At 32.1% G+C, this 24,911-nt stretch overlaps 3 protein-coding genes across 3 annotated transcripts; all 3 read left to right on the top strand.

The window, feature by feature from the left end:
- Nucleotides 1–2: 2 nt before the first annotated feature.
- Nucleotides 3–15,954, top strand: LOC137919885 (serine/threonine-protein phosphatase 2A 56 kDa regulatory subunit epsilon isoform-like). Its single transcript, XM_068763105.1, has 8 exons — nucleotides 3–921; nucleotides 1,340–1,536; nucleotides 6,766–6,960; nucleotides 8,763–8,953; nucleotides 9,978–10,191; nucleotides 11,945–12,064; nucleotides 13,018–13,247; nucleotides 14,003–15,954. The coding sequence occupies exons 1-8, from the start codon at nucleotides 783–785 to the stop codon at nucleotides 14,100–14,102; spliced, it is 1,386 nt and encodes a 461-aa protein (XP_068619206.1). The 5' UTR covers nucleotides 3–782; the 3' UTR covers nucleotides 14,103–15,954.
- Nucleotides 15,955–16,063: 109 nt separating this feature from the next.
- LOC137920036 (putative leucine-rich repeat-containing protein DDB_G0290503) lies at nucleotides 16,064–22,687 on the top strand. Its single transcript, XM_068763268.1, has 5 exons — nucleotides 16,064–16,504; nucleotides 17,350–19,021; nucleotides 20,054–20,122; nucleotides 20,888–21,761; nucleotides 22,622–22,687. The coding sequence occupies exons 1-4, from the start codon at nucleotides 16,293–16,295 to the stop codon at nucleotides 21,743–21,745; spliced, it is 2,811 nt and encodes a 936-aa protein (XP_068619369.1). The 5' UTR covers nucleotides 16,064–16,292; the 3' UTR covers nucleotides 21,746–21,761; nucleotides 22,622–22,687.
- Nucleotides 22,688–23,756: 1,069 nt separating this feature from the next.
- On the top strand, nucleotides 23,757–24,870 carry PQBP1 (poly-glutamine tract binding protein 1). Its single transcript, XM_068762845.1, has one exon. It carries the CDS (start codon nucleotides 23,811–23,813, stop codon nucleotides 24,645–24,647), a length of 837 nt encoding a protein of 278 aa, XP_068618946.1. The 5' UTR covers nucleotides 23,757–23,810; the 3' UTR covers nucleotides 24,648–24,870.
- Nucleotides 24,871–24,911: the final 41 nt, after the last annotated feature.

The raw sequence follows: 24,911 nt of genomic DNA, 5'->3' as shown, positions 1-24,911 counted from the left end.
AATAGGTACTTTTGAGTGCTGGCGTTTTCGCTGCAAATCCAGTGATGATAGTCTTTTAGCTAGATAGCATTTGTAAATTAATCGTTTACCAAAGCTGAAAAACTTGTAAAAGTACCAATTTATTCTCACAAAAGTGCAATATAACAAAATAAACTAAAGTTTTGCGAAAAAATGCATCTAGTTTCACTGTGTGTGTCGAAACGGATGGTGAGCGATGGCGAGAATACGGTGATAGATTTTTGGTGTTGAAAATTTGCCCTGTGTCATTGTCGATTTATTTTTCAATAACGTCTGCAAGAGTCAGTATAAGTTTTGTTTCGTTAGTTTGTGCGTTATAAATCGGAAAAATAAACTGTTTCTTCGATTAATGTTCAGAAATTAAATTGTCATCGACTGACCGGCTGATATTACACGAGGCTTGTATGTATATGTGACTTCTGCCTTCTGGTATTCGTGACACGCCTCAGAAAATAAAACTGATTTTGTGAATGGAATTGTTCTATTTTATTATTGTGTCATTTTAGTGATAAAGACGTTTTAAAATTACGTAACTGTTGTGGAATTTTGAAGTGTATAAAGAATGGCCTGAGTGTGACCACTCCATTACCGTCATGTGTGACGAAGGAATGTTTGTTTAGGCTGTAATATTTTGTTGCGACTTTACAAGGAGTACGCGTTCGTCTCGTCAACTGGATCGGATCATGTCACTTTTGGAATCAAAACAAGCTTTGCATTAAACGCACTACTATTATTGTCATTTGGGACACTTTTATATAAGCAAAATGTCTTCAGGAGCGTTTGTGGATAGAATTGATCCGTTCGCCAAGCGTTCGTTAAAGAAAAAAACTAAGAAATCGCAAGGTTCCTCTCGCTACCGCAATACGCAGGACGTAGAATTGCAGGCACTGCCACTTCTTAAAGGTGCGTAATAACTTTATCATTGCCTCACTATCGTTTTTATCAACATTGTTTATAATGTCTATTATAAACAATGATCATGTAACAACTTAGAGATATATTTGAAAAAAAAAATGTTTTTGTTAGTAATATTTGAATTTCCAATAAGATTGGTTAATAGTATATGTACACGCACACAAACATACATACTATTAATGAACATCGATTTTTGAAAATTAAATTAAATAATGTATATTTTAAACGGAATTTTAATTTGTTGATATGTATGGCTTAATAAATATGCTTATGTCATTATAAGAAAAATTTACAATTTGGAGAAATGTATTCTGCAAATTATGAAGTAGATAATTATTGCAATTTTTAAAATTTTTTCTTGTTCAGTTTAAGCTTTATTTTTATAGAATTGAAAATAAAATTTCAGACGTTCCTAGTAGTGAACAGGAGGAGTTATTTATACGTAAACTGCGCCAATGCTGTGTAGCTTTTGACTTTTTGGATCCTGTAGCTGATCTCAAAGGCAAAGAGATTAAACGTGGCACACTCAACGAGCTGGTAGAATACATCACTGTGGGCCGTGGAGTGCTCACTGAGCCTGTGTACCCAGAGATCATAAAAATGGTAATGTATTCTTAAAATTAATTTAATTAATACTAAAAGACTTAAATAAGAGCCATTTTGTATTTACTTTAACTAGGTAGCAATAATAATCTATTAATAATTTTAAAAAACAGTTATTATATGATAATTTTTAGTATGAAATTGACGTTTTTAAAAAAGTTTTTCAATGTAAATCATGCTTAGAAAGGAGACTTTAGTGTTATGGTGGTATTCGTGCAACTTAAGTGACCAGTTATCAATCCATTGCTGTTTATCCATATACATTATTTATAAAGTCCATTTATGTTAAGTTGTCCTACTTGCGTAAGTCCTTTTTGAGTTCTTTCCTTCAATGATTTTTTTAAATATTATTCTGTTATACTGTTTTTTCCACTACTTGAAATGATTGTAGCCAATTCTTTTTAATTCTAGATTAGTGTTTCTTCTTTTTCATAATTATATAAAAGTTTTTTTTTGTATTTTTAATTTTTAATCCATAAACTATAAATATAAATTTCTATCTAATGTAAATTTTGTTACTTTCTAGGAGCTCACTGACAATATACATAAATAGTGAATTATTCTAACAAAATCATTTAGGCAAATCATATTATTAAATACATGTGAATCCTACATATACATTTTTTGCTACTTTTGTGTTATAGTATACAGTTCATTGTTTAAAGCTTTTATTTTTTTTACACTAGTTTTTTATAATAAAATCATTATAGTGTATTAAATTAACATTGTAATTCTATTGTATTTAAAATCATTCCACATTAAGCAATTATTTTTAATAGTTTTTTGTAATGATGCATGTTGTTTTAAATCTCTACACCATGAACATAATTTTCAATTAGCCAATGTTTTTAAAATTTTTCTGATTAATGTGTAAGATATAAAATAAAGCTGGTTGTTTCTTATAATACAAAAGGACAAAGTTTTTCTTAAATGTATGCATATACATGAGATTATACTTAAATGTATATCCAATCATAAGCAATTATCAAAATATTTTGGTCTTAAATTTGGTGGTAAATGAGGGAGAGAATTAAGTGACAATAGCAATGAACAAAATTTGACCATTTTTATTATTAGTTTTTTGTAGTCTTAATAGATATATCTTACACTAGACATCTTCTAAATCACATTCCATTAGAAGAAGGAAGTATCGTTATTGACTATTCTAGAGCCTATTATCGTCCAAAATCAGATAGTGGAATTATACATTACCTATATTTAAAGATCTACCACTTGGAAACCAATAAGAATCTTTTTTTTTATCTACACAGTAACACTGGATAATTCAGCCAGCCATATTGCCATGTACAATAATCTCGATTTATTACTGAAAAGTACTTTTTAAGGCAAATGTTTCAGAAAAAATATTATTTACAAGGGCGAAAATATCTTAATTCATCTTAATTCGAAAATAGGTTTAATTGACAACATTAGAATTCTTACGCATTTCCTACATTATTAGTGTCAAGGAGCCTATTTTTTTTAAAATATTACCAGGATTCTACATGACATTGATTTATGGGTGCATTCTATTATAAGTTAGATTAGAGTAGTTGTATGTTGAAATTGACAAATGTAAAGGTGCTATTGGAACCACTCCTGAAGACCATTGCATGCAGTGACATTTTAGTCAAGTTGTTAGCAGAATGGTGTTGATGGTGAAATATGTTTGTGAAAATATTTAAAAGAAACAATTGATCTTATCATTAAAGGATTGCAGTGCATTTTTGTTTTTAACGAAAATCACCTACATGTGAATAATAAAGATAGATGCTGATGTACACCCCATAAATAAAGAGTAACTTTAAATTGTTAATAATATGAAAGAATATAAAAGTGCAAAAATGTATTGTTATATGATGATGAGAATGTGTTATATGATTATAAGTATTGTTATTGAACAATCATCTTAAGGGATTTTCGCACCATATGTAGTTTTGCCCTGGTTAGCACATAGCAAAGATTTAATTAGTGTTTTAATTCATGGTTAGTAACAAGTTTTTAATATACATTCATAGACGTATTTGGAGGAATAATCTATTAATACCGTCAACTATTATCAGTATTAAATAATTAACAGGAATAAATTTTACTTCTTTATTCCTGTTATATTCCTTAATACGTTGTGTAATTATTTTGCTTGAATCTATAAAAGTTTACGTTATTTAAAATTTGAAAAAAAAATAGCTAGTTTGATTGGTTTGAGCAATTATGTCAGATCTGCAAGTGCTCCGACGTATAAAACCGACCTATCATAGTTCTAAAAGATAATATTATAATTATGATTGGGCTTCATTGGCAAGTTTACAGTCGCTCAATGAGGCATGGAAAGCGCGGATTGACAATAGTGGCAGAAGGCCGGTCAGATAGCGGGCAAAACTGATGGCCGCGCTGGCCACGAAACGTCAAGCGCAGCATAAGACGTCTATCCTTATTGTGGATAGAAAATCTTAAGGTCGTCAGAAGACACAGGGCGCAAGCCACTTCCAACCGGTCTTATTAGAAATTAAAAGGAAAGGCATATCCACCAGTGGAAGTTTCACGGCTAAATTGATGATGATTTTGTTGAGGATATGATCCTTCGGAAATCTGCTTTAAACCACATGAGATTGAAGGATCAAATTAGAAAAACCCCTCAGAGAAAAGTGCCCAGTGTAACATTGTTGGTAGAGTGAGTTAGGTCAGTAATATAGTCAGAAACCCCACGAATACTTATGGTCCTGACGTTGTAATTTTTAAAGTAACTGGTGATGCATACAACAAATACTATATTTTTTTGTATATTTTATACTGATCCGCCCTCACACTGCGGCGGGTTAGTACTAAAGTCGACAGTACTTTTTAGGGGTGGCCAGCTCCTTGGCTAGTACTAAAACTTTGACTATGTGATTTTGATAAAGTGGATATTTAATAAAAAAAAAACACTGTGCAATAGTTAATCATCATAATGGAAGTTATTGCCAATTTTTCTGAATTATTTAAATAAAAACTATGTCCAGATTGATTAACGCCAATTTCTACGCAAATTTCTTAAAGTTCATTTTAGTTTAGTTACGTAAAAACATTCTGGACAAGTTTTGTACATATAAAAACTATTGTTTGTTAATACGCATATTTTTAATTAGCCCACCGTGCAGATGGAATTTCGTAAAATCCACCCTTAACGGCGAAAAGAATATTCCTAACAAATTTCAATCTATTTGCCACAGTTTTGTCTCTCTAAATTTATCTTTGAGTTGAACACTCAACCAGTAAACCCAGTAAACTTTATAATATTTTTTTAATCTAACTGTATTTAAAACAATAAGCTTTTAAATTTCTTTAAACTTGTTGCCCTGGTGTGGGTTACCAGGGACATTGCTGGATACACAAACTGTTAGAATTAGCTCAGCTGTTATATCTAATGTTTAAAAAGTAACAACCTTAATTATCCTAGGCATGCCACAGCTGACTTTAAATCACTTATTTGTGTGTTTTAGCTTGTTCGGCATTTACAGAATTTTATAAAGGCATGTATATTCTATTGCTAATCGGTTTTGTATATATTTGACTTGTATATCTATAATTAATTGTATCCAGATCATTTCTTATTCAACTGTACAGAAGACAGTTAACCAACTGTAATAAAACCAACAATAATAACCATTATGTGTACAATACTTTGGCTTATCACAGGCGGCACACCAGGCTGTCTTACATTTATTCTTATATATATGGTCAGAAAACCTCCTGTGTCCCATAGTACTGTATCAAAATCTAGTTTATTCACTAGGGGGTATGTGGTGTTCGCATCTAAAAAGAATATCTTAGTGGTTATAGCCATCTGTCCTCTGCAACGGTAGTCCCTAATTAAGCTTAACCCACGCGTCTCAGTTTATCCATAAAATTTAACATTATAAAGCTTATATTGTAAGAACATAATGTTTTCCCACAACTTCTAATTTAGCTAAAAGCGTACACTTCAATCATGGTGATCGACTTACGTTTTAATAAAAGGACGGGACGATTGTGGTGAAATCATAATTTCTAAGTATACATTTAGTATCTATCAATTGACGCAAAATAGTTTAACTTGTATCATGCTGAAATTTTTTATGTTTATCTGCCATGTGACTAGATCATCAATAAGTTTTTCCTTGTTATTATTCGCTGTTATAAAACAACACCAAAATAAAGTTAAATCCAGAGAGAACTCTGATGAAGTTGAAATGATGAATGACAGTCACAGACTAAATGTGCCAGTAGGCATAGGATTTACGACGTTTCAAATGTTAACAGCCTAATGTTTACATCGGAACTCACGGGTGTCAAAACTTGATGTGTAAATAAGTAAGCTTAAATTTTTTTATATCAAATACTTCAGTAAAACCTTACTATTACATATAAATAATAAAACACGTGTATCGCCCAAATGGAGTAATTTCTCATAACTTGTACGATGATCATTTTTTTTATGTAACCAATTGTTAAAGTTTTTACAATTTATTTTGCTAATTGGAATACTTGGTAAAATTTTCTTTTGCTTTAAACTGATATTCCCTTAATTTTGGAAATGTTATTATCTTGACTGTACTGCACCGGAGGAGGTTTTCTAGCGGGTAGGTGGCGGCCGAGAAAAAACACCACAGTCCAACACAGAGGCTAATAGTGTCTCCCCGTCTCGCCGCGCATACCTATAGTGGTTTCATTAACACTATAGTGTTATTTTTTCTTACGGACTTTTTGTAAAGCTGTGTTTCTCTACGTGGTTAATAGCAACCGATACTCTCTTGGGCATCATTGAGACGGTGCTCTTAACGCGCATATCGAGTGACAGCCGAAGCCGTTTTTCCTATGTAGCGTTCGCTTAGGTGACACGAGAGCTTAACGGGCACCTAGAACGGTGTAATAACTAAACTAGCGCTCAACCGTTTAAAAAAACAATGATGTGCAAAAAATATTAAGGAAACAAATTGAAAATCAACAAGGCATTTAAAAAGTATATCGCTATTAAAGTTTGTAAATGGAATTATCATATTATGTAAAGATGAATAGTTCATCTGTTATTATTGCTAAGACTTTGAATACTAAGTAATTTTAAAGTAATAATAATAAGAATGGTGGACTGACGCCATTTAGTTAAGGTCGCCGGAACTCGCTGATTGATATGGCGATGATAAATATTAAGAAATTGCTCATCTCTATTTTATGGTATATTGCTATATGGAATAAATAATTTATTTGTCGTAGATTTCGGCTAATTTGTTCCGCACTCTGCCGCCGAGTGATAATCCTGACTTCGACCCGGAAGAGGACGACCCGACCTTGGAGGCGTCGTGGCCGCATCTCCAGCTAGTCTACGAATTTTTCCTCCGCTTTCTAGAGTCATCTGACTTCCAACCAACTATCGGCAAGAAAGTAATTGACCAGAAGTTTGTTTTGCAGGTAACTAGACATTTAACATACCTCACATATGTAAATAACGAATGTTTTTTATCAAAATATCCCTGCCAGTGTCTTAACCATATTATAAGTTTAGTTATTAAATATTAGGTTAAGTGTAGCATTTAAGTACATACACCATTAAACATTATTACACTGTTGTTATTGTAGAATAATAAGATGTATTTACTTAAAGTTGTGCAATTCTTATAAGTTCGCAAGGCTGCACAGCCAGGTAGCAAGTAAAATAAAGTAAATTGTAAATATGTTAAGGTAATAAAATTTTATAACGAAATAAACAAACTAAATATACAGGTCTCGGTCATATAGAGAATTAGTGTTGTAAAACTGATAATTTTTATTTACATTTACATATTTACGATATTTAAAAACAGTTTTGGTAGCAAATGTAAGACTAAACATCATATTATTATATTTATTCTATCTATAAACATTTTAAACACACAGACTATATATCTAACTAAAGACTTTAGAAGCATATACTATTTAATATGTTTGCAGTCTCAGTTATTAATAATAGTTTAATAGTTTTAAAATTTTATTTAATACCATTTAGGCATAATTACTATATAATCAATTGATTTAAATAATATTTTAATTAGCGGAACTATTAAAACTAGCAAAAGAATTACTTAAAGATATCAACTGATTATTGGTTCATGTTCTTTGTTATTAAATCAAATGAAATTAAAAATTAGGCTAATTCTTATTAGCAACCTTTATGTTTAGATTTATCTCCACCTGTCTATAACAAATATAAAAGTGCATAAAGGTGCAGGATTAATTGAACTATTAAGTGGTTACATGAAAAGTGATATTAAAGAAATCATATAAATTTTATTCAGAATGTTCTGATTTACGTACTGGTAGGTTTTGTAAACTCAACGATGGCCATTGCACTGTCACAGTTACACAGTACAGTACAAAAAACACTAACTTAAAGTATCAGATTATGCAATATAAAATCAATAATAGACAAAAAGTCTAGACATCTTCTTTATAGACTTGTTCTATATTGTTCATTTATATGATCCATCTTTAATAATGATAAAAAGGAATCTGAAATAATTATGTAAGTGGTTAGCTTAACAGTTTACACATTGGAGCACTTCTTTTTCTCAATTTCTTCTTCCAACTGGTCCTTTTGGAGATCTATAGAGGAGGCCTATATCCAGCAGTGGTCATACTGCTGGAATGATGATGATGATGATATTAAATACATATGACTGTATTGAAAGTGTTACATGATAAATAATTTTTCACAGAAGTGAATTTATATGCACAACATAAAGACGGAATTTACTCTGTAAGTTCACAGACTGATCCTTTAAAATGCTGAAGAATTAATTACCTTAACCTTAAGAATTATTATTATTAAAAAATTAAACCAGTTTAAAGGTCATTTATGTAAAATTTAGTATTTTTAAAGGTTTCTGCACCAAAAAGAGATTAGTAAAGCTGTGGTAGTAAATTTATTTTATTATATAACTATTATTGCGACAAGACCAGTTTTAGAAATATATGCCCATTGTAGTTGGCTAAGACTAGTGTTCACAATTCGGCTAAATCAACCACATAAAGGATATAAATGCAATTGCTAATTTAGTGTTGTTACAGAAATAAATATTTTCTATTTCTATGTTAAATATGATAATTGCTATAATTATTACAAACCATTGTCAAATTTATTACATCTCATTTCATTTTCAATTTTATTAAGTTAGGGTTTATAGGCTGTGACATAAATGTCTAAAAAACTAATTCACAATTGTTTTTTTTTAAAGCTTTTAGACTTATTTGATTCTGAAGATCCACGTGAGCGGGACTTTTTGAAAACCGTTCTCCACCGTATTTACGGCAAGTTTTTGGGACTACGCGCTTTCATACGAAAACAAATCAATAATATTTTCCTACGATTTGTTTATGAAACCGAGCATTTTAACGGTGTTGGGGAGCTCTTAGAAATATTGGGAAGGTATGTATTTAATCATTTGTCTTAATTTTCAGACAGACACAAACAGACAGACAGATACGGATTTTTTTTCTTTTATGACTTAGTAAACTTTATCGTAACTACCAATTACATGTCCATATTTCTTACTTTCTCTCCCTCTCTTTTTTCATGTACATATATATGAAAATAAGAAATTTCGAACTATGTATTGACTCATTGCAATATCTTTAGAACTATCAGGCTCACAGAATTGAGATTTGGTAGGAATATTCCTTTCGTGGAGCGGTCACTTAAGAACGCATTTTATAAAATATCACCCCCAAGGAGATTGAGAGATCGTTCATCAGATTCTAAAAGAGGGCGGGGGACATTTAGTGAACTATTCATATATCAATCAGCGTTTATGTTTTTGATGTTGAGCATAGATCCTCTAACGATCAGAATCAGTCTCTTTCACAAATTCAGTAGATAGTATTGGAAACGTATAACGCGACAAACACGTAAAAAGCCACATGCTATCGTCGGTAAAAACCCTCGGCCTTCTCCAAACAACTCAATGTCTCTATTACACATTTATTCGCTATTATGTCTCGAACCAAAGTAATAATGAAGGATAAATATCCTACATTATTACTTTCCAAATGGATGCATAGTTACTCATTTTTTGCTTAGGATTGATCGAGACTTACCTCTACAATAACCTTATAGTGATCGTACTTGTGTCGTAATAATGCGATTGGAGTAGGCAGTTTTGTTTCTTCTAATCCTAGTGTAGTTATGATTGTAGTAGGTTACAACAATTAAAGCCTTATGGGTAAATTTATTCTTGCTATTTATTAGATATAAATCACTATGCCGAATCATGAATAAAATAACTATGTTGTTCTTAACCATTATGTCAGCCGATAAACGCTCACAGCAAGTATTGGCTTATCCCAAAGATCGCTACAATGATCGGCTTTGCGCTGCCCGCATACAGTGACTTCTGCTTACATAGTATGAGGTTACGAATTATGATGTCTCTAACTTAATTTCCATATTTCAGCATAATCAACGGATTCGCTCTGCCGCTGAAAAGTGAGCACAAGCAATTCCTGGTGAAGGTGCTACTGCCGCTGCACAAGGTCAAGTGCCTGTCGTTGTACCACGCGCAGCTGGCGTACTGCGTGGTGCAGTTCCTGGAGAAGGACGCAACGCTCACCGAACCTGTCGCTCGCGGCCTGCTCAAATTCTGGCCTAAAACTTGCTCCCAGAAAGAGGTAGGACATGCTTGCTTGTCTTGTTTTGAATCAGGGAGGTGGTTTTCGCAACCAAACGCACTGCACTCAACTCCTTGAAAAATCCTAGCAGACCCTTGTCGCCGCCAAACTCGGGGAGGTACATCGATGATCCAAGATGGGTAGCAGGACGTGCTTTACAAACTATTATGGATATTTATAACCAGAGATTGGTTAGGTAGCTAAATTTGAAATGTTAGCTTATTATGAAAAGAACTTTAAAACCGAAATAATTTCAGTATGCGAATGGGGGGCGTGTGAGATTGAACACTCCTCACTTATGCAAGTGAACTACAGTAGATGAATTACATCTGTCCATGCAGGGAGACTTCGAAAATATCTACTTGTATAATTTGTAACCCATTGAACCCTCCAGAATTCCTGAACAAAGAAATAACTTTTGATAGGTATTTATTTATTTTGGTGAAAATAATGTTAAAAATATTAATTAATGATTATATACGAATTACACGTTCTCACCTATAGAAATGCACCCGAATATCCAATCTTAGCTTGCTTGAACCACCTATGGTTCATGTGAACCATAGGTGGATAGAGGTTTACTTGTAAGTTCCTTTTGTTAAACGGCATTCAGGTTGGTTGCCATGCTAAACAGTAATATGCGAGGATTACAGTTTCATGTCATGCCAGATTGCTGTTGCTTGTCACGTGTGAAACACTTTCATAGACTGAATGCGCTGGTACTTTTTAAAATATTAAAACAAGTTTGCCAAAATTATACAGATGATTTATTGACATGCGATAGTTGGTCTGACATGCGCGTTTGACAGTTCACGGCAACAGCTGCAACAGTATTTATAGATTGTAAAATTAATTAAATTACTACACATTTAAACAATAAATAAAATGATTAATTACACACTTACATTATTTGAGATGTGTTATACTAATTAAATGTTCTATCGTAATGCCACCAGCGAATATCTCCTGGTGCAAACAAACTCTGTTGGCAAATTGTAAAAGAGGATTTTATTCAAATATCTCAGAATTCCTGCTTCAGATCTGATTAATTTGTTCAATAAGAAAATACAGAAGTACTGGATTATTGTAATACTACAATAATTACGCCATGGATGTTTATTTTCGTTTATTCCTTGCTTTTTTGTCGCCTAAATTCCATCTCCATCAACTTTAACTGAGACAGGCAGATAGTTCCTTATGTTTTAAAAATTAACAACCAAAAGTTAACCTGATTAAGTCATTTTGAGTCTGCCTTTTAAATCATAAACAACACAATCTGTGTGTGTACTTGCTATTTGTTTCTACCTTTTTGAAAATTAAACTATAAAATACGATCTGAAGACACGCCTTGTTACTCAATTTAAGTTTTGGTAGAAATGAGACATGTTAAAGATAGAAGTTCAAACAAAAATAAAAATTCAAGAAATAAAATAAACTTGTAACGCCTAAATATTGACGTAACTCTGAATTTAAAAGTATTTTATATAATATTCTTAAATAAATGTTATACTTTTCAAGTGTTTTTAATTGATCATTGCTAATATGAGTTCACTACATTTAAGTTATGATCTTTAACTATACTTATTCAGCACTCCTCTGTGGTCTTAATGGACGTCACAGGAAATATTCTATTTATAATCCTTTTAATAATAATAAAAATAATTACTTTAGTTACAAGTCTACACTGTTTAGTTAAAATGGTTTTTAATAATTTTGGATGCTTTTCACCTAAATGTATTCTCTTCTTTTTCAGGTAATGTTTTTGGGCGAAATAGAAGAGATATTGGATGTGATTGAGCCAGCTCAATTTGCCAAAATCCAAGAGCCTTTATTTAGACAGATCGCAAAATGTGTGTCCAGTCCACACTTTCAGGTAGGTGTATGTGTAATTAATAATCAATGATGAATATCTTACGATTATCATCTGCTACATTCTTATTTATACAAGTTTGTAAATAATGATAAAACCTAAAATAAACCAAACCAGGACAATGGCTGTTACTACTACCTCATTTTTTACACTAAGCTGCCTAATTAACTGCTAATTCAACAGTATCATTATCATTACTAGTAAAATTCACACACAAATAATCATTCACACCCAGAGCGCACATTGGAAGAGGTCTTTTCTTTCGGATTTAAGTTCACATGCTGAGTTGTGTTATATCTAGTCTGCTTCCTATGTAAGCAGGAAGTCGTCAGCGATCGTTTACTATTGCTAAAACCACACAAACTATTGTAGGCTTCCTTTTGAGCCTAGGTAAAACAATTTTAATTTTTTCTTGAGCGCATTAATACGCACAATTTTCCAAATCACTATCACCAGAGCGTATATACACGCAGTTGCGTTCAATATTTACTCTTAATAGTATAAGATCACACAGATAGGCACTGATAGTGATAACAATTGTATTGTTTTCATGCACAGACAATTATATATTTTGCTTTTTTTGTTATAAACTGGATTTATCAATAATCTATAAGAAAAAAAAGAAGGAAACTGAAAGGAAGGAAGAAAAAAAAATTACTCAAATAATGCTAAAATTTCTGTGACATGGACCAATTTTTCATATTTTCATATAATGCAAATGGGTATAGAGGTTATAGAGTATCTGTATATTTGTTAATCAGTCATTAAATATTTACTCATAATCCATATGTATTCTTATTACAATGTTCGCTGGTTAATGCATGACGTTTTAAAACTGTAAAAGCCTTTTTTTACTGGATAATAATTTGTCTAATGGTCTACTTATAGATATTGTCAAATAAAAATTACATTGTCATTGTTGTAAACACATTGTGATGAGTGTGTATATATTTCAGGTTGCTGAACGGGCTCTATATTTCTGGAACAACGAATATATTCTATCACTGATGGAGGAGAACAATCAGGTGATAATGCCGATAATGTTCCCTGCACTCTATCGGATCAGCAAGGAACACTGGAACCAGACTATCGTGGCGCTCGTCTACAACGTGCTCAAGACCTTCATGGAAATGAACTCAAAACTTTTCGACGAGCTCACCGCTAGCTATAAGGCTGAACGGCAGAAGTGAGTCATGTTGTCTGTTTTGGAATCCATTTCATGAGTAAATTTTATCATCTTTATTCTTAAGAACCAAGGTTCTCAAAGTAGTTCAGGTTCACCCCCAGGAGTCCACCGGGTGCAGAGAGTGAGGAAGAAATATAGCTGCAGGACTACCAACGGAACTTGCTAAATTTTGAAAGTGCTCAATAAGAAAAATAGTCTGAAAATATCTTCTTTAGAACATAATTATTATAGTTATTTATTACAGTTTTACAATTAAAATATAGTTAATATTTTTAGTAGATAAACATTTTTATATGAATTAGTTTTTCAGTATACCTGCTCTTATTAAAACAGCCTCTGCTTTTTTAATTCTAGAAAGAGTATATCCTGCATATATATTGGACAGCAGATGCTGGCTAGCAAAAAAATATGTAACTTTGTGTGCTTCCATGTTTATATTTATTTAGTACGGCGATAAATATCTGGTGTTTAAATTGTTTATTTTAATTAAGGTCCTTACATAACTCTGTATAATATTCAATTACAATTATTTAATTCTTTTTAATTTACGGAATTAACTCAGTCTTGACCTTTCTTATTGTTTAGTTATTGTCAGTTTATTGTTGATGAATTGAAATAAATTAGATCTAGAAACTTGGTGTTAACCTAACCTAAATCAGACTTTGTCTCTTAATCTTTTGAACAAGTTATTGGGAGAACGATGGCTAATGAAGGTCCTAGAAATCCCAGGAATGATGTTTGCACCCTTGTTACAGAGAAAAGAAACGCGAGAAGGAACGCGATGAGCTTTGGAAAAAGTTGGGGGAGCTGGAAATTAGCCACAAGCGGCAGCAGCCCGGCGCCGTTGCCAAGTGATGCCCCCCACTTCCCTCCACCCGCTAGGATAATGCCCTCTTTACTTTACGGTTACACATCCATTCGTATTGTCTATTCAATTACATCTTTTGTTAACGACGTTATTCATTTTTTACACCTCTAATGATTCGTTCGTTCGGGTATTGTTTTGGGTTGCCACCCGGTTTTATATTGCATTTTATATTGTTTAGAAGTAACAGTCCTGTACAATTGAAACTATTGTAGGAATTTATTACAAAAGCAATAAATTATTTTAATCCCAATGATTTCGTGGGCGGTTGATACAGTGTGCAAGGTCATGGCTGGTTCTATTTATACTAAACTTTATAGTGTTGAGAGAAATATATGAAAGATGCTATATTTTTAATTTTATACATTTCTTTATACTAGATATTTATGTGGAACGGTAGGATAAAAGAGTCATAAAAACTAATGTAAACTTTTCTTACTCATTACCAACATAGGGTTAACATTCGTTACTAAACACAAAGTTACACATGCGCCATTTTATCTTTGCTTTTTTGAAAAGGTTGTTTTCCATAACAAAACCAAACATCCGTCGCAGAATGGTGGCAACCCCGTCTGTTGTCCGTCGGTTCGCTCGCTCGCGCCTTCTGTCTCCGCGGTCCTGCTCTGAAACTATCCTCCCCGAATGCACAGTCATTACTTACTGTATAAGAATTTTATGTACGATTATGTAGGTTAATATATTACTTTAGGATTTTCCAACATTGTTAAATTGTTTAAATAAGTTTAAAAAGCTGTACGTATCATTGGCGCATGGTCGATTGTATTGCATTTTAAAACACCGATATTGTAAAAATCGGGCACCCAGCTTTCGTCTAAGTATGATTGTACAAAAAAAAAACAAAGATAGGTAAATTGCAAGAATAATAATATGTTAGAGCGCGGGCCCTGACCGGTAGGGGCTCGTCTCGGGGCGGGGCCCGTGATTAGATTGTTCTATATGAAATCTTCATTTTGAAAATTAGTGGCTGGTAATCAGAAGTGTAATTTCGTCGTACTATCATTTTGTATAGTTACATAGTGTAAATAGGCATTTATTTATTATAAATTTATAGCGGACGATGATTTTTATACATAGCTGCGGGAATGGCACGCGATAGTGGGTCGAATCGGTCGGAGCGAACTGGAGACTTCATTAACACCCGGCTCGGTGGAAACGTTCATTCGATATTGGAGTAGAACAATGCTAAAGGTAGTTATAATAATTTGTAAGGGAATAGTCATTAATTTGTATGATATTACTGTAGCCATTAATTTTTCTATCATCACCGGCGGAGCGGCTCCATGCGCGACGCACCGCAGGCAGCCCTACCGCGATGTATGTATGTACACTATGGAGATGTTTGTTATGTATAATGTATTAACATTGCAAAAATTAAATATATGATCTTATAAATAAATTACTATTATAGAACACAGTATGGAAATAAAAAAGTTGATTCACATGAATTTAATTGTTTACGTGTAAGAGTAGGCGCCCCGAGACGGCTTCGCTCGCCTCGTCCCCGAGATGCCCCAGCCTAGCGTTGACTACTGCGCCGAGCTTGCTGCGCCTTGCAAATACACGACCACTTTCAATTTTTTAGTTTTTCATTTCCCTTCGAGGCCTGTTGACCTGAACGTCCGCCTTTGACTTCTTCCACGCTTAGGTAGTATTATATTTAGGAATATATATTTTGTTCTACTTAAAAAGGTAAACTTCTGTTGTTTGTATTACTAATATGTTGTAACATGTCTGTAATTTAAAAAGAATACAGCTGAAGTTTTGATAATACTTGTAACACAAATCTGTATAAAATAATAAAAAACAAACGCATGTCTACAACTAACGTAATTTGACTTATTGTTGTTGAAATGGCCTTCTACTCTAGTCCGCTTGACCACATGCCTTGTGCGTGTACAATGTTAGTCAAACTGAACTTGTTTGGGTCGATAACACGAGTGCCGCGCCTGCCTATCTTTAAAATCAAGTTCAAGTTTGGCGCATTGCCATAGCTACCGCCTGCAAACATTACGCTTAAATTTCTACCACACCCTTTGTTGAAAGTTCACTTGGTCTGAGAGCCTATTTCGGTGCAGTGCAATTAACACAGACGGTAAGTTTGAAGTGAATAACTTTATCAACTAAAAAATACTTGTTTAACAACTTTAATTTTATAGAAAATGAAATTAAGCGGTACAAGAGCGTATATAAGCCCGAATCCTGTGCCTAAAATGCCCGCAGGTCTAGTGGAAATTATAGAAGGTCTTTCAAGGGAGGTCTTAAAAAATAATCCCAGCGATTTATTTGAATTTTGTGCAGAACATATGAAAAAGTTGCTGATATTAAGAGATGGTTATCGTAAGTACATTTCTGATGAAAAGTTCCTTAAAAAGTGATGGTTTTATTTCACACGCAATAAATTTGGCATTAAAGTTATCATTAAAAATTATAAAGAAAAAAATATCTGGTAAAATATCATATAAAAAAAAACAATACATACATTGTGATTACGACGCCCTATGTGCTTAACCTTTATTACCGTCTTTGCTAAATGAGTAAGCTGGCTGGTTGTTAAGAAAACAAACCAAAAGCATATATATTTAAGTGGTATAATTAAGCATTAATTTTGTTGCACCTGCTTATTATGTACAACATTCACAATAACTATGATATAACAGCAAATATTGTACATAATACTTACACCTGTATTACAAAAATAATGATCAGTAGCATCCTAGCAAATGTGTCAATACTTCTTTTAGCAACATTCACAGCGGTTAGTAAATTATTAGGTTTTGCAATAATAATCTTTGATACAATGTCCCGATAATTAACAAAAAGTTGCTGACGGACATCCATATTTATAATTGAGTAACATTATTAATATATTAAGAAATCGCAGTTTGAATTACTGTAGACCATTTTTCTATTAAAACAACAATATGATATTAAATTACTTAGCGTTACACAAAATAGGCTTACGTATAATTTCATCAGTCAAGGCGGCGGGAAGTCGCAGCGCATGATCGTTCCAAAGCGATCTTTGACCGGGGGGACTATGCCATGTAGTGGATGTTTATTGGCTCACGTGACAAATTTATTTTTGACTATAAATTGTAATAGTACGACGTTGGAATTAAAACGATGTTATATTAATTTCTTTACACAAAATTTTACAGCTCCGAAAAAAAAAATTAGTTTAGAACAAAAAATCAATAATGCCAATAACATTATAAGGCTAAGAGCTCAACAAAGACGTCAGAAATATGATGATTTGAAAAACTTTAATGATTTATCACAAAATGGATTTAAACCAGATAGTCCATTAGCAAGTAATACCGAAATTGAAAAGCATTGTAATGACATAAATGTTGAATTCGAAGATGAATGTACAGTAATAGCAAGACATGACAATAGTTTTAAGAGTAATGATAGTTTGGATAGCAGCGAGGTAAAAACTATTGAAAATAAACATAGAGACAAAGAATTGAAATCAAATGAACTTCCTCAAACAACTACACAAGAATCGCCTGAAGTTCAATCCGAAATTAAATCTCACGACGAAGAAATTAAAATGAATGTCGGCGTAGACATATTAAACGAAAATGATAAAGTTAATGAAGATTGTTTGAATGTTTCTGATAATCATCTGGTGGAGGTTAAAGAAATTGAAAATTTAAAACAAGACGACATTTTCGATTTGTCAGCCAACGATGGCAAAGAAAAAGATATTAAATTACAGGAAATTGAAACAAATAAATATAAAGACACTGAAGCCAATGACAAAAATCCAAAGCCTAATATTGTGAATGAAATTCATACTAAATTTGAAAACACGGAAATTTCTGAAATAAATCAAAATAAAGATATTTCTGAAGTACCAAATGCATTGAACGAAAATCTTGATAATAGTGACAATATTGAAAACAATGTAGGTCAGTGTGAGCACGTAGATTTTACTGTTTTAAACATTAACGGATTAAATAGTACCCACGAAACTGTCATTAATCGGAAAGAAAATAATGAAGAAAGTGTAACTGATGTGATAACTGAAATTAAAGAAGCTAATTTAGTTAATAATGAAATGAGCGAGAAAAACCAAACGCTTAAATTAGTTAACGTCGTAGATGATGATAAAAATCCCATCCATGGACATAACGAAATGATTGATGTTTCTGATATCGATAGGAAAGCAGTCAATAAAGACATATTGGAAATGAAATCTCTGGAACTCAGTGACTTAACTTGCCATAAAAGAGATATCGAAAAAACTGTCGATGAGGAAACAAACAAAAATAACTGTACTTTAACACAAACTAAAAAAAATAATTCTGAGGAATTTAATGAAACATTAAATCAAAGTAATGATATTAACAGTATTGAGCTTGAAAAGAAGTTTGAAGAAGTTGGCGTTGACCTTAATGTCGAACCCAGTACACAGCAAAATCTTTCAATTACGAAATTACAGGCCAGTTACAATGATCAAAATATAGAAAGCAGCGCATCAGGTCATGACATTACCGATGAACTATCGATTAAAGAATCAAATCAACCTAACACAGATATCAACCTAACACAGATCCGAAATAGCGGCTTAAATGACGAATATAAAATAAGTGAAATCAATACGCAGGATGACGAATGCATCAAAACTACAAATGAATTTGGTTCAATTGTTGATCATGATCATTATGTAAATGTAATAACTGACGAAACTAAAAATGAACCTAATAAAACCCAAGAGATTGAAACGGAAGATTCAAAAAATTCAAAACTGATGGACATGGAAACCGCTGCTATAACAATCCAAAAAGTATTTCGCAACTTTCTTTTTAAGAGTAAAACTTCCAGTTATGATGATCCCACTAGCAATGAGTTTAATATTTATGAGCAGGAAGCCGATGTTAAGGTAATTTTTTTGTATATTTGTCGCTTAAGTGCTGCAATTCAACAAGTCAAAAAGAAGTATTTTGCACTAGGAATAGGAGTAAAAGTTAAAATACACATTCTTTTTAGCAGAAATATCAACACAACTCATAATTCAATATTAGGCCGTAAAATGGCAGAAGTGGCGCTACTTTAATATGTGATTAATTCCAAATATTGGCAGCATTACACTACTCAGTTTGCGTCTAATGCTTGATACGATCAGGGTACGTTATTGTTATCAACATTGGCACATTTCGAGTTGGTACAGTGTTGCAGGAATAATAGTTTCTCAAAAGCGAGGCTTCTTCTAATTTTACGATTAATACTAATAATAAAACACTTTACTTCATCGATATCTGCATTATATCGTTCGAAAAGCTTGTTAGGTGTATCAGATAGATTTTTTTTTCTTTAAAACATCCTACAGGCAAAGAGATTTCAAAATAGTAGATATGAAATCGTCAAGATGCGGAAAAAGTTAGCAGTTCATCAATCAAGTAATATTAAAAATACAGTAAACCAAATCTAATATTTAAAAAAAATGATAAATCTTAACCGCCAGTAATGCAAGATGCCATTCAAATATCTATAAGTCAATTTTAATGATAATTAAGGACTCGTTATAAACTCAAACGTTTTGCCGTTCTAAGTATTCTATTTAGAAAATTTATAACTTCATAAGTGTAAAGTTCCTTATTTTATAGTTTTATTTTTTAATAAAGTTTAGATTTTGTAATTATTTTTTTTCTATAGTTTTTATAATCTAATATTACGGTTTTTTTAATGAAAAAGGTCTTGTTGCAATCGTGCTCTAAAAAATTTTGAAATCTGGCATTTACAAGATAATTTTAAAACAACATTAAATGACACTTTAGAGAAGGTATCAACAACTCATTCAAAGATAAACTTATTTTAAGTAAACATGTAAAGTATGGATAGAGGTTTGTATTGTATAGTGAACTTCGTTGTGGATATAAATGTAGATAAAACCGAAATATAAACGAATGTTTAGCTACTCTTAATGCTGGAGAAGGGTTCGCACCAATTCGGCTTTTATTTTATATTTTCGATAAGGATTGAGGTAAGTTTTTATAGCCTAGAAGACACAAAAGGGAAACATTACGATTATAGATATTAGTTCTTTTCCAATGCACAGATTAAATTAAAACACTTGTCACCAGCTGTCAAACATTTAACGATAATATAAACAAAAAGGCTTGAGGGGCTTGAGGTGCAGTGTACCGTTTAGAGTAGCCATTACAATGGAAATATAATAATATTATTATAAAAGCTTGAAGTATAGATAATAAAAAAAATTGTTTTGTAATTAAATAAGTTACTGAAATATGTTAAATCGATAATTACAATTATGGGTCTGCGAATAATAAACGCATTAATTTATTTTTTCTGTTGGACTGTGACCGGATAATAAATAATCTTTGAATACGACGTCTGTCGGGTCAGCTAGATTACGATTAAACTCTAGAATATTGTAATATAAAAATGATCTGTTAATGATTTGCGTGTATTCTTCAAGTGAGTTTATTGAGTACAACATTTGTCCTTTATTTAATTGAATTTTGCGCTTTGTTTTATTTATAGATAGTTTTACTATAATTATAAAACTTATGTCAATTGAATGAATAACCTGCTGGGCAACTACGAAAATTTATATCAATTAAAAATACTACTTTCTTAGATAAATATTCTATTTTTCTATGTGAAGTCAGAAATGTAATATATGTTATTGTTAGAGAAACCATTCAAATAAGACAACACTATATATTTTTAAAATACGTACGATGAGAAATAAATTACCTAGTAGTTGTTTTGAACATCATTTCAGAGCGAAGACAAAAATCAATGTTTAAACAAAGATAGAAGGAATCTTGGTATAAGCCGAATAGATACTGTATTACAAACGGTGAACGAAGAAAAATCTCTATCTCTATCGACCGACGATTCATCTACGATATCTAGCGCGGCCACTGTTATTCAAGCTCATGTCAGAGGTTTTCTAGTCCGGAATAAATTGAATCGTAAAACAATATCAAATACTACTATAGTCGACCCTGACGATTCAGTTTTTGTTTCTTTTGAAGCTGATCCAGACATAAATAAGAACAAAACTGTATTAAATATACATATAGTCCCAGAAGGTGATCAACATATAGCCAGAGATGAAAGTTTGTTAACATCAGAGGATTTGTCTTTAGATAGCAGTCCACCGGCTTCTGCCAATTTGCATCCATTGGGATATGATAAAAGCGAACGAAGAAAGCAATTAAAAAGAGAAGATGCCGTACAGTCTATTTCTCCGCCCAGCAATAATAGTAAATTAAGTGAAGAAAATGATTCTGTAAAGGAAGCCTTACCAGATGAGAACATAATAAAATGTGAGAAAGCAGAAGCTGAAACATCTGTTTATTCTCATTATAATGTTGGTATTAATGATGATGATACAATAAACAGAGTAATTGCTGAGGAAAATAATTTAGAAAGCGCAGAAATAACATCTAATTTAAAAAATGAGGCTCCAGAAACTTCGAATGACGAAACAGACGTGGTAACTCCATTTATTGCTATCGGGGAAAAGATTAGTGGACCAAAGGATACAAAGTTGCTTCATTCTGGTGAGTTCCACGATCTCGTCCTGCCTACAAAGGTGTCCCGCAATGACACGTCAGTCGTCAGTGGTGAGTGAAGACATCTATTGTCAGGTGATAAACCTTTTCGTTCTTCTGAGGCCAAAGCATTAGTGCTAAATGTTAAGGTAGTTAGTATGGTACCCTGATATTATACAGATGAATGGACCTTTGATAGACACAAGATCGAAGTGTCATTTTAAAGACATTTTGTGAACAATCTTTTACTTTTTAAGGTTAATACAACCTATCCCAACATTTAAAAACTAAAATATTAGCGTGGTTCGTCGCCAAAATGACACTTCGGTCATGTATCTGTCTGTAGACATAAACATTCTGCTTAGAAATACTGTGAAATATAATAAAGCTGCTATATCTTGTAATCTAATAATAGAATAGAGAATAGAATTCGATATATTAATGTGCACTTTTTTCTTGATTATATAATTTATTTCATATTTTCGTATTATGGAATTTTCAAAATTAATAAGTTGTAGGATATCAACCATTATGTAGAAAGAAAAGTACTTTTATTTCATTCTTTTTATTTAACTGCTTTAGAAATTTTTGTAACTCGAATGCTTTTATAGTTTTCACAGCAATTTACAAGTTTATTAATAAAGGTTACGATTTACCAGATGAAACGTAAATATTCTTTTTCTTTTATTAAAAGAGCCTTGTGTGTGAAAATAGTAAAATAATTAAATCTAGGAATCAAATGTTCTTGATAAATCCCTAACAATATATTAATGTGAGATTTATATATAACTAAGGATATTAAACAAAATAAAATTAAATTCAAGTTAATGAACAAGCATGAATGGCATTTCGTGTAATTGATATAATTTCTTTTCTCGTTGACATTTCTGATTTAATTATTTGTTTTTAAATAATTGTATAATGTAAATATAAAACCAAGCATACTTAATTTTCAGATTTTCAAAACTCCCTGGTGTACTTTTTAGTGTGGAACAACTCTTAATAAACCATTCAATATGTACCGAAGAAATTACTCGAATAATGTTATAATAAATCTGACTTTGTGCTTCATTAAAGTATTCTTTTAATTTGACCAACACTAAAATAGCCTTTTGATTCGAGTTATTGAAATAAATATTTATTTTGAGTCATGATTTATTTTCAGGTGATTAATACAATTATTTCATACAGTTAATACAACATATTCTTCAGTCAATTTATCTTTAACTGCAATTTTGTAAGTGAAAATGTTGCGAATTATCGACTGCCCAAAAAGTTTAAATTGCATTAACATGTTTTTTAAGAGACATGCCAGTATTTAAATGTTCTATTATTTTTAATATGTTGAATAAATTCATCATTATTTGATTCACTGTCAGTTTCTACTTTTCTTACATTAAAAAAAATTAGTCATTGTTACTATGTTATGGTTCATGAGATTCATATTTGATTTAACGACCGCTACAACATGTTTCTCAATAACAGTTTAAATAGAAATCAGTTCAAAAACAAACAAGTCATAGGATCAATATAAAGAATTCAATAAGAGTAATTAAATGCGTCCGCGCAAGACGTCAGATGTATAGTGCTATTTTGCTTTCGTCTTAGTTTATTTTTCTAGCTTGTTATAGTAATACAAATCAAATAAGTAACTTCTGGTATTACCTCTGTTCGACGAATATAGTTTTTGACACACAAATTGAAAGTATGAATAGCTTAAGAAGAGTTATAACTTAATTCTTATTGAATTGATTATACAAGATCATTATGCAGAGAATTACAGTAATATATATGTGTGCATGTGTGTATATAAACCCAATGTGTAATTTTTTCGACCTCCGAAATACTTATATAAAAATGTATAGAATATATAAGAATATACGAAATACTAATATAACGTAACGACTTAATGAACAAATTTTGCATTTGTAAATTTTAATTTTCAATGATCATATACAGTAAATTCAATATAATTGTAAGATGTATATCGCGAAATACTACAATACATACTGAAATGGGGTAAAAAATATGATATAATGGTAAATAATATATTTGTAATGGCAACACAGTTACAAAATAAAAATAAAGAATTTATAGTTGTTAACCTTTAAACAGTTTATTTTTGCTGCATAAAATTTTACAACAATGCCTTTGCCCCCCGCGTTAGCAGCTCGACTAGCCAAAAGAGGCATTTTAAAACCTTCAAATACAGATGCTTCGGCTAATCAAGTTCCAGTTGCAAATGAAGAGATTATAGCAGAGGATTATGATAGTAAACCCGAAGAACACACCATTAAAGAACATTTTTGGGAAGGTATAGAAGGCGTCAACGTAGATCCTATAAAAGGTCATCGCGGTTGCCCAAATAAAAGTAATATATATCACGAATGTTCTAAGTTTTGTGTTAAGACTTGGAAGCAAGGTAAACTAATACCAAATGAATTATATTTAGAAAGTAAGAAAAAAGCTTTAGAGATATGGCCTCTCCCGCCAGGATGGGAAGAAGTGTACGACGAGGGTTCTGGCCAACACTACTTTTGGAATGTTCATAACAATCTCGTGTCCTGGTTGCCTCCGGCACACCCGCAAGCTGTTCCCAGTGAAAGTGCTGCACATTTACGAGAAGAGAAGTTGTTAAAGGAAGGTGATGAGAGTGATGACAGTAGTGAAGCTTCCGATCAGGAAGTTCCACATCAGCAAATAAAGGAGAAACGGTTTGATCGGAGAGAAAAGAACAGGGACTTGGTGCATCATCGAGATAGGAAAAGACAAAGAGTTAAGGATAATGACTTGGATCCGATGGATCCAGCTTCTTATTCAGATATACCCCGAGGCAATTGGACTTCAGGGTTGGACACACATTCTAAAACTGGAGTGGATGCCACAGTATCTGGTTCATTATATCAAATGAGGCCATACCCAGCACCAGGGGCTATACTTGCAGCTAATGCTAAACAAAAGTCTCCTCCGCCTAGTCCTTAGTTATGATATATTTAAGATTATATTATTCTTTTCTAACATAAAAAAATTGTAGAAAAAATAACTTCTCAAATTTTCATTTTTATAAGTACCTAAGTATATTTATTACTGGAATTTGCCATAAATACTTCATAATCATGCTCAGATGACTATGGTATTGTGGTTATACCAACATTAATCTGTCGCTTGTTCTTGCATTGCCTTACTCTCAATGATACACAATACAATGGAGTTACAATAAATCTGTGTTTTACTCAGGTACATCCC

Source organism: Battus philenor, unplaced genomic scaffold (assembly GCF_028537555.1).
Source record: "Battus philenor isolate CCGP_79_NKW_IND1 unplaced genomic scaffold, ilBatPhil1.0.hap1 SCAF_17, whole genome shotgun sequence".
NCBI lineage: Eukaryota > Metazoa > Arthropoda > Insecta > Lepidoptera > Papilionidae > Battus > Battus philenor.
This window is presented reverse-complemented; position numbering and strand designations above follow the sequence as displayed.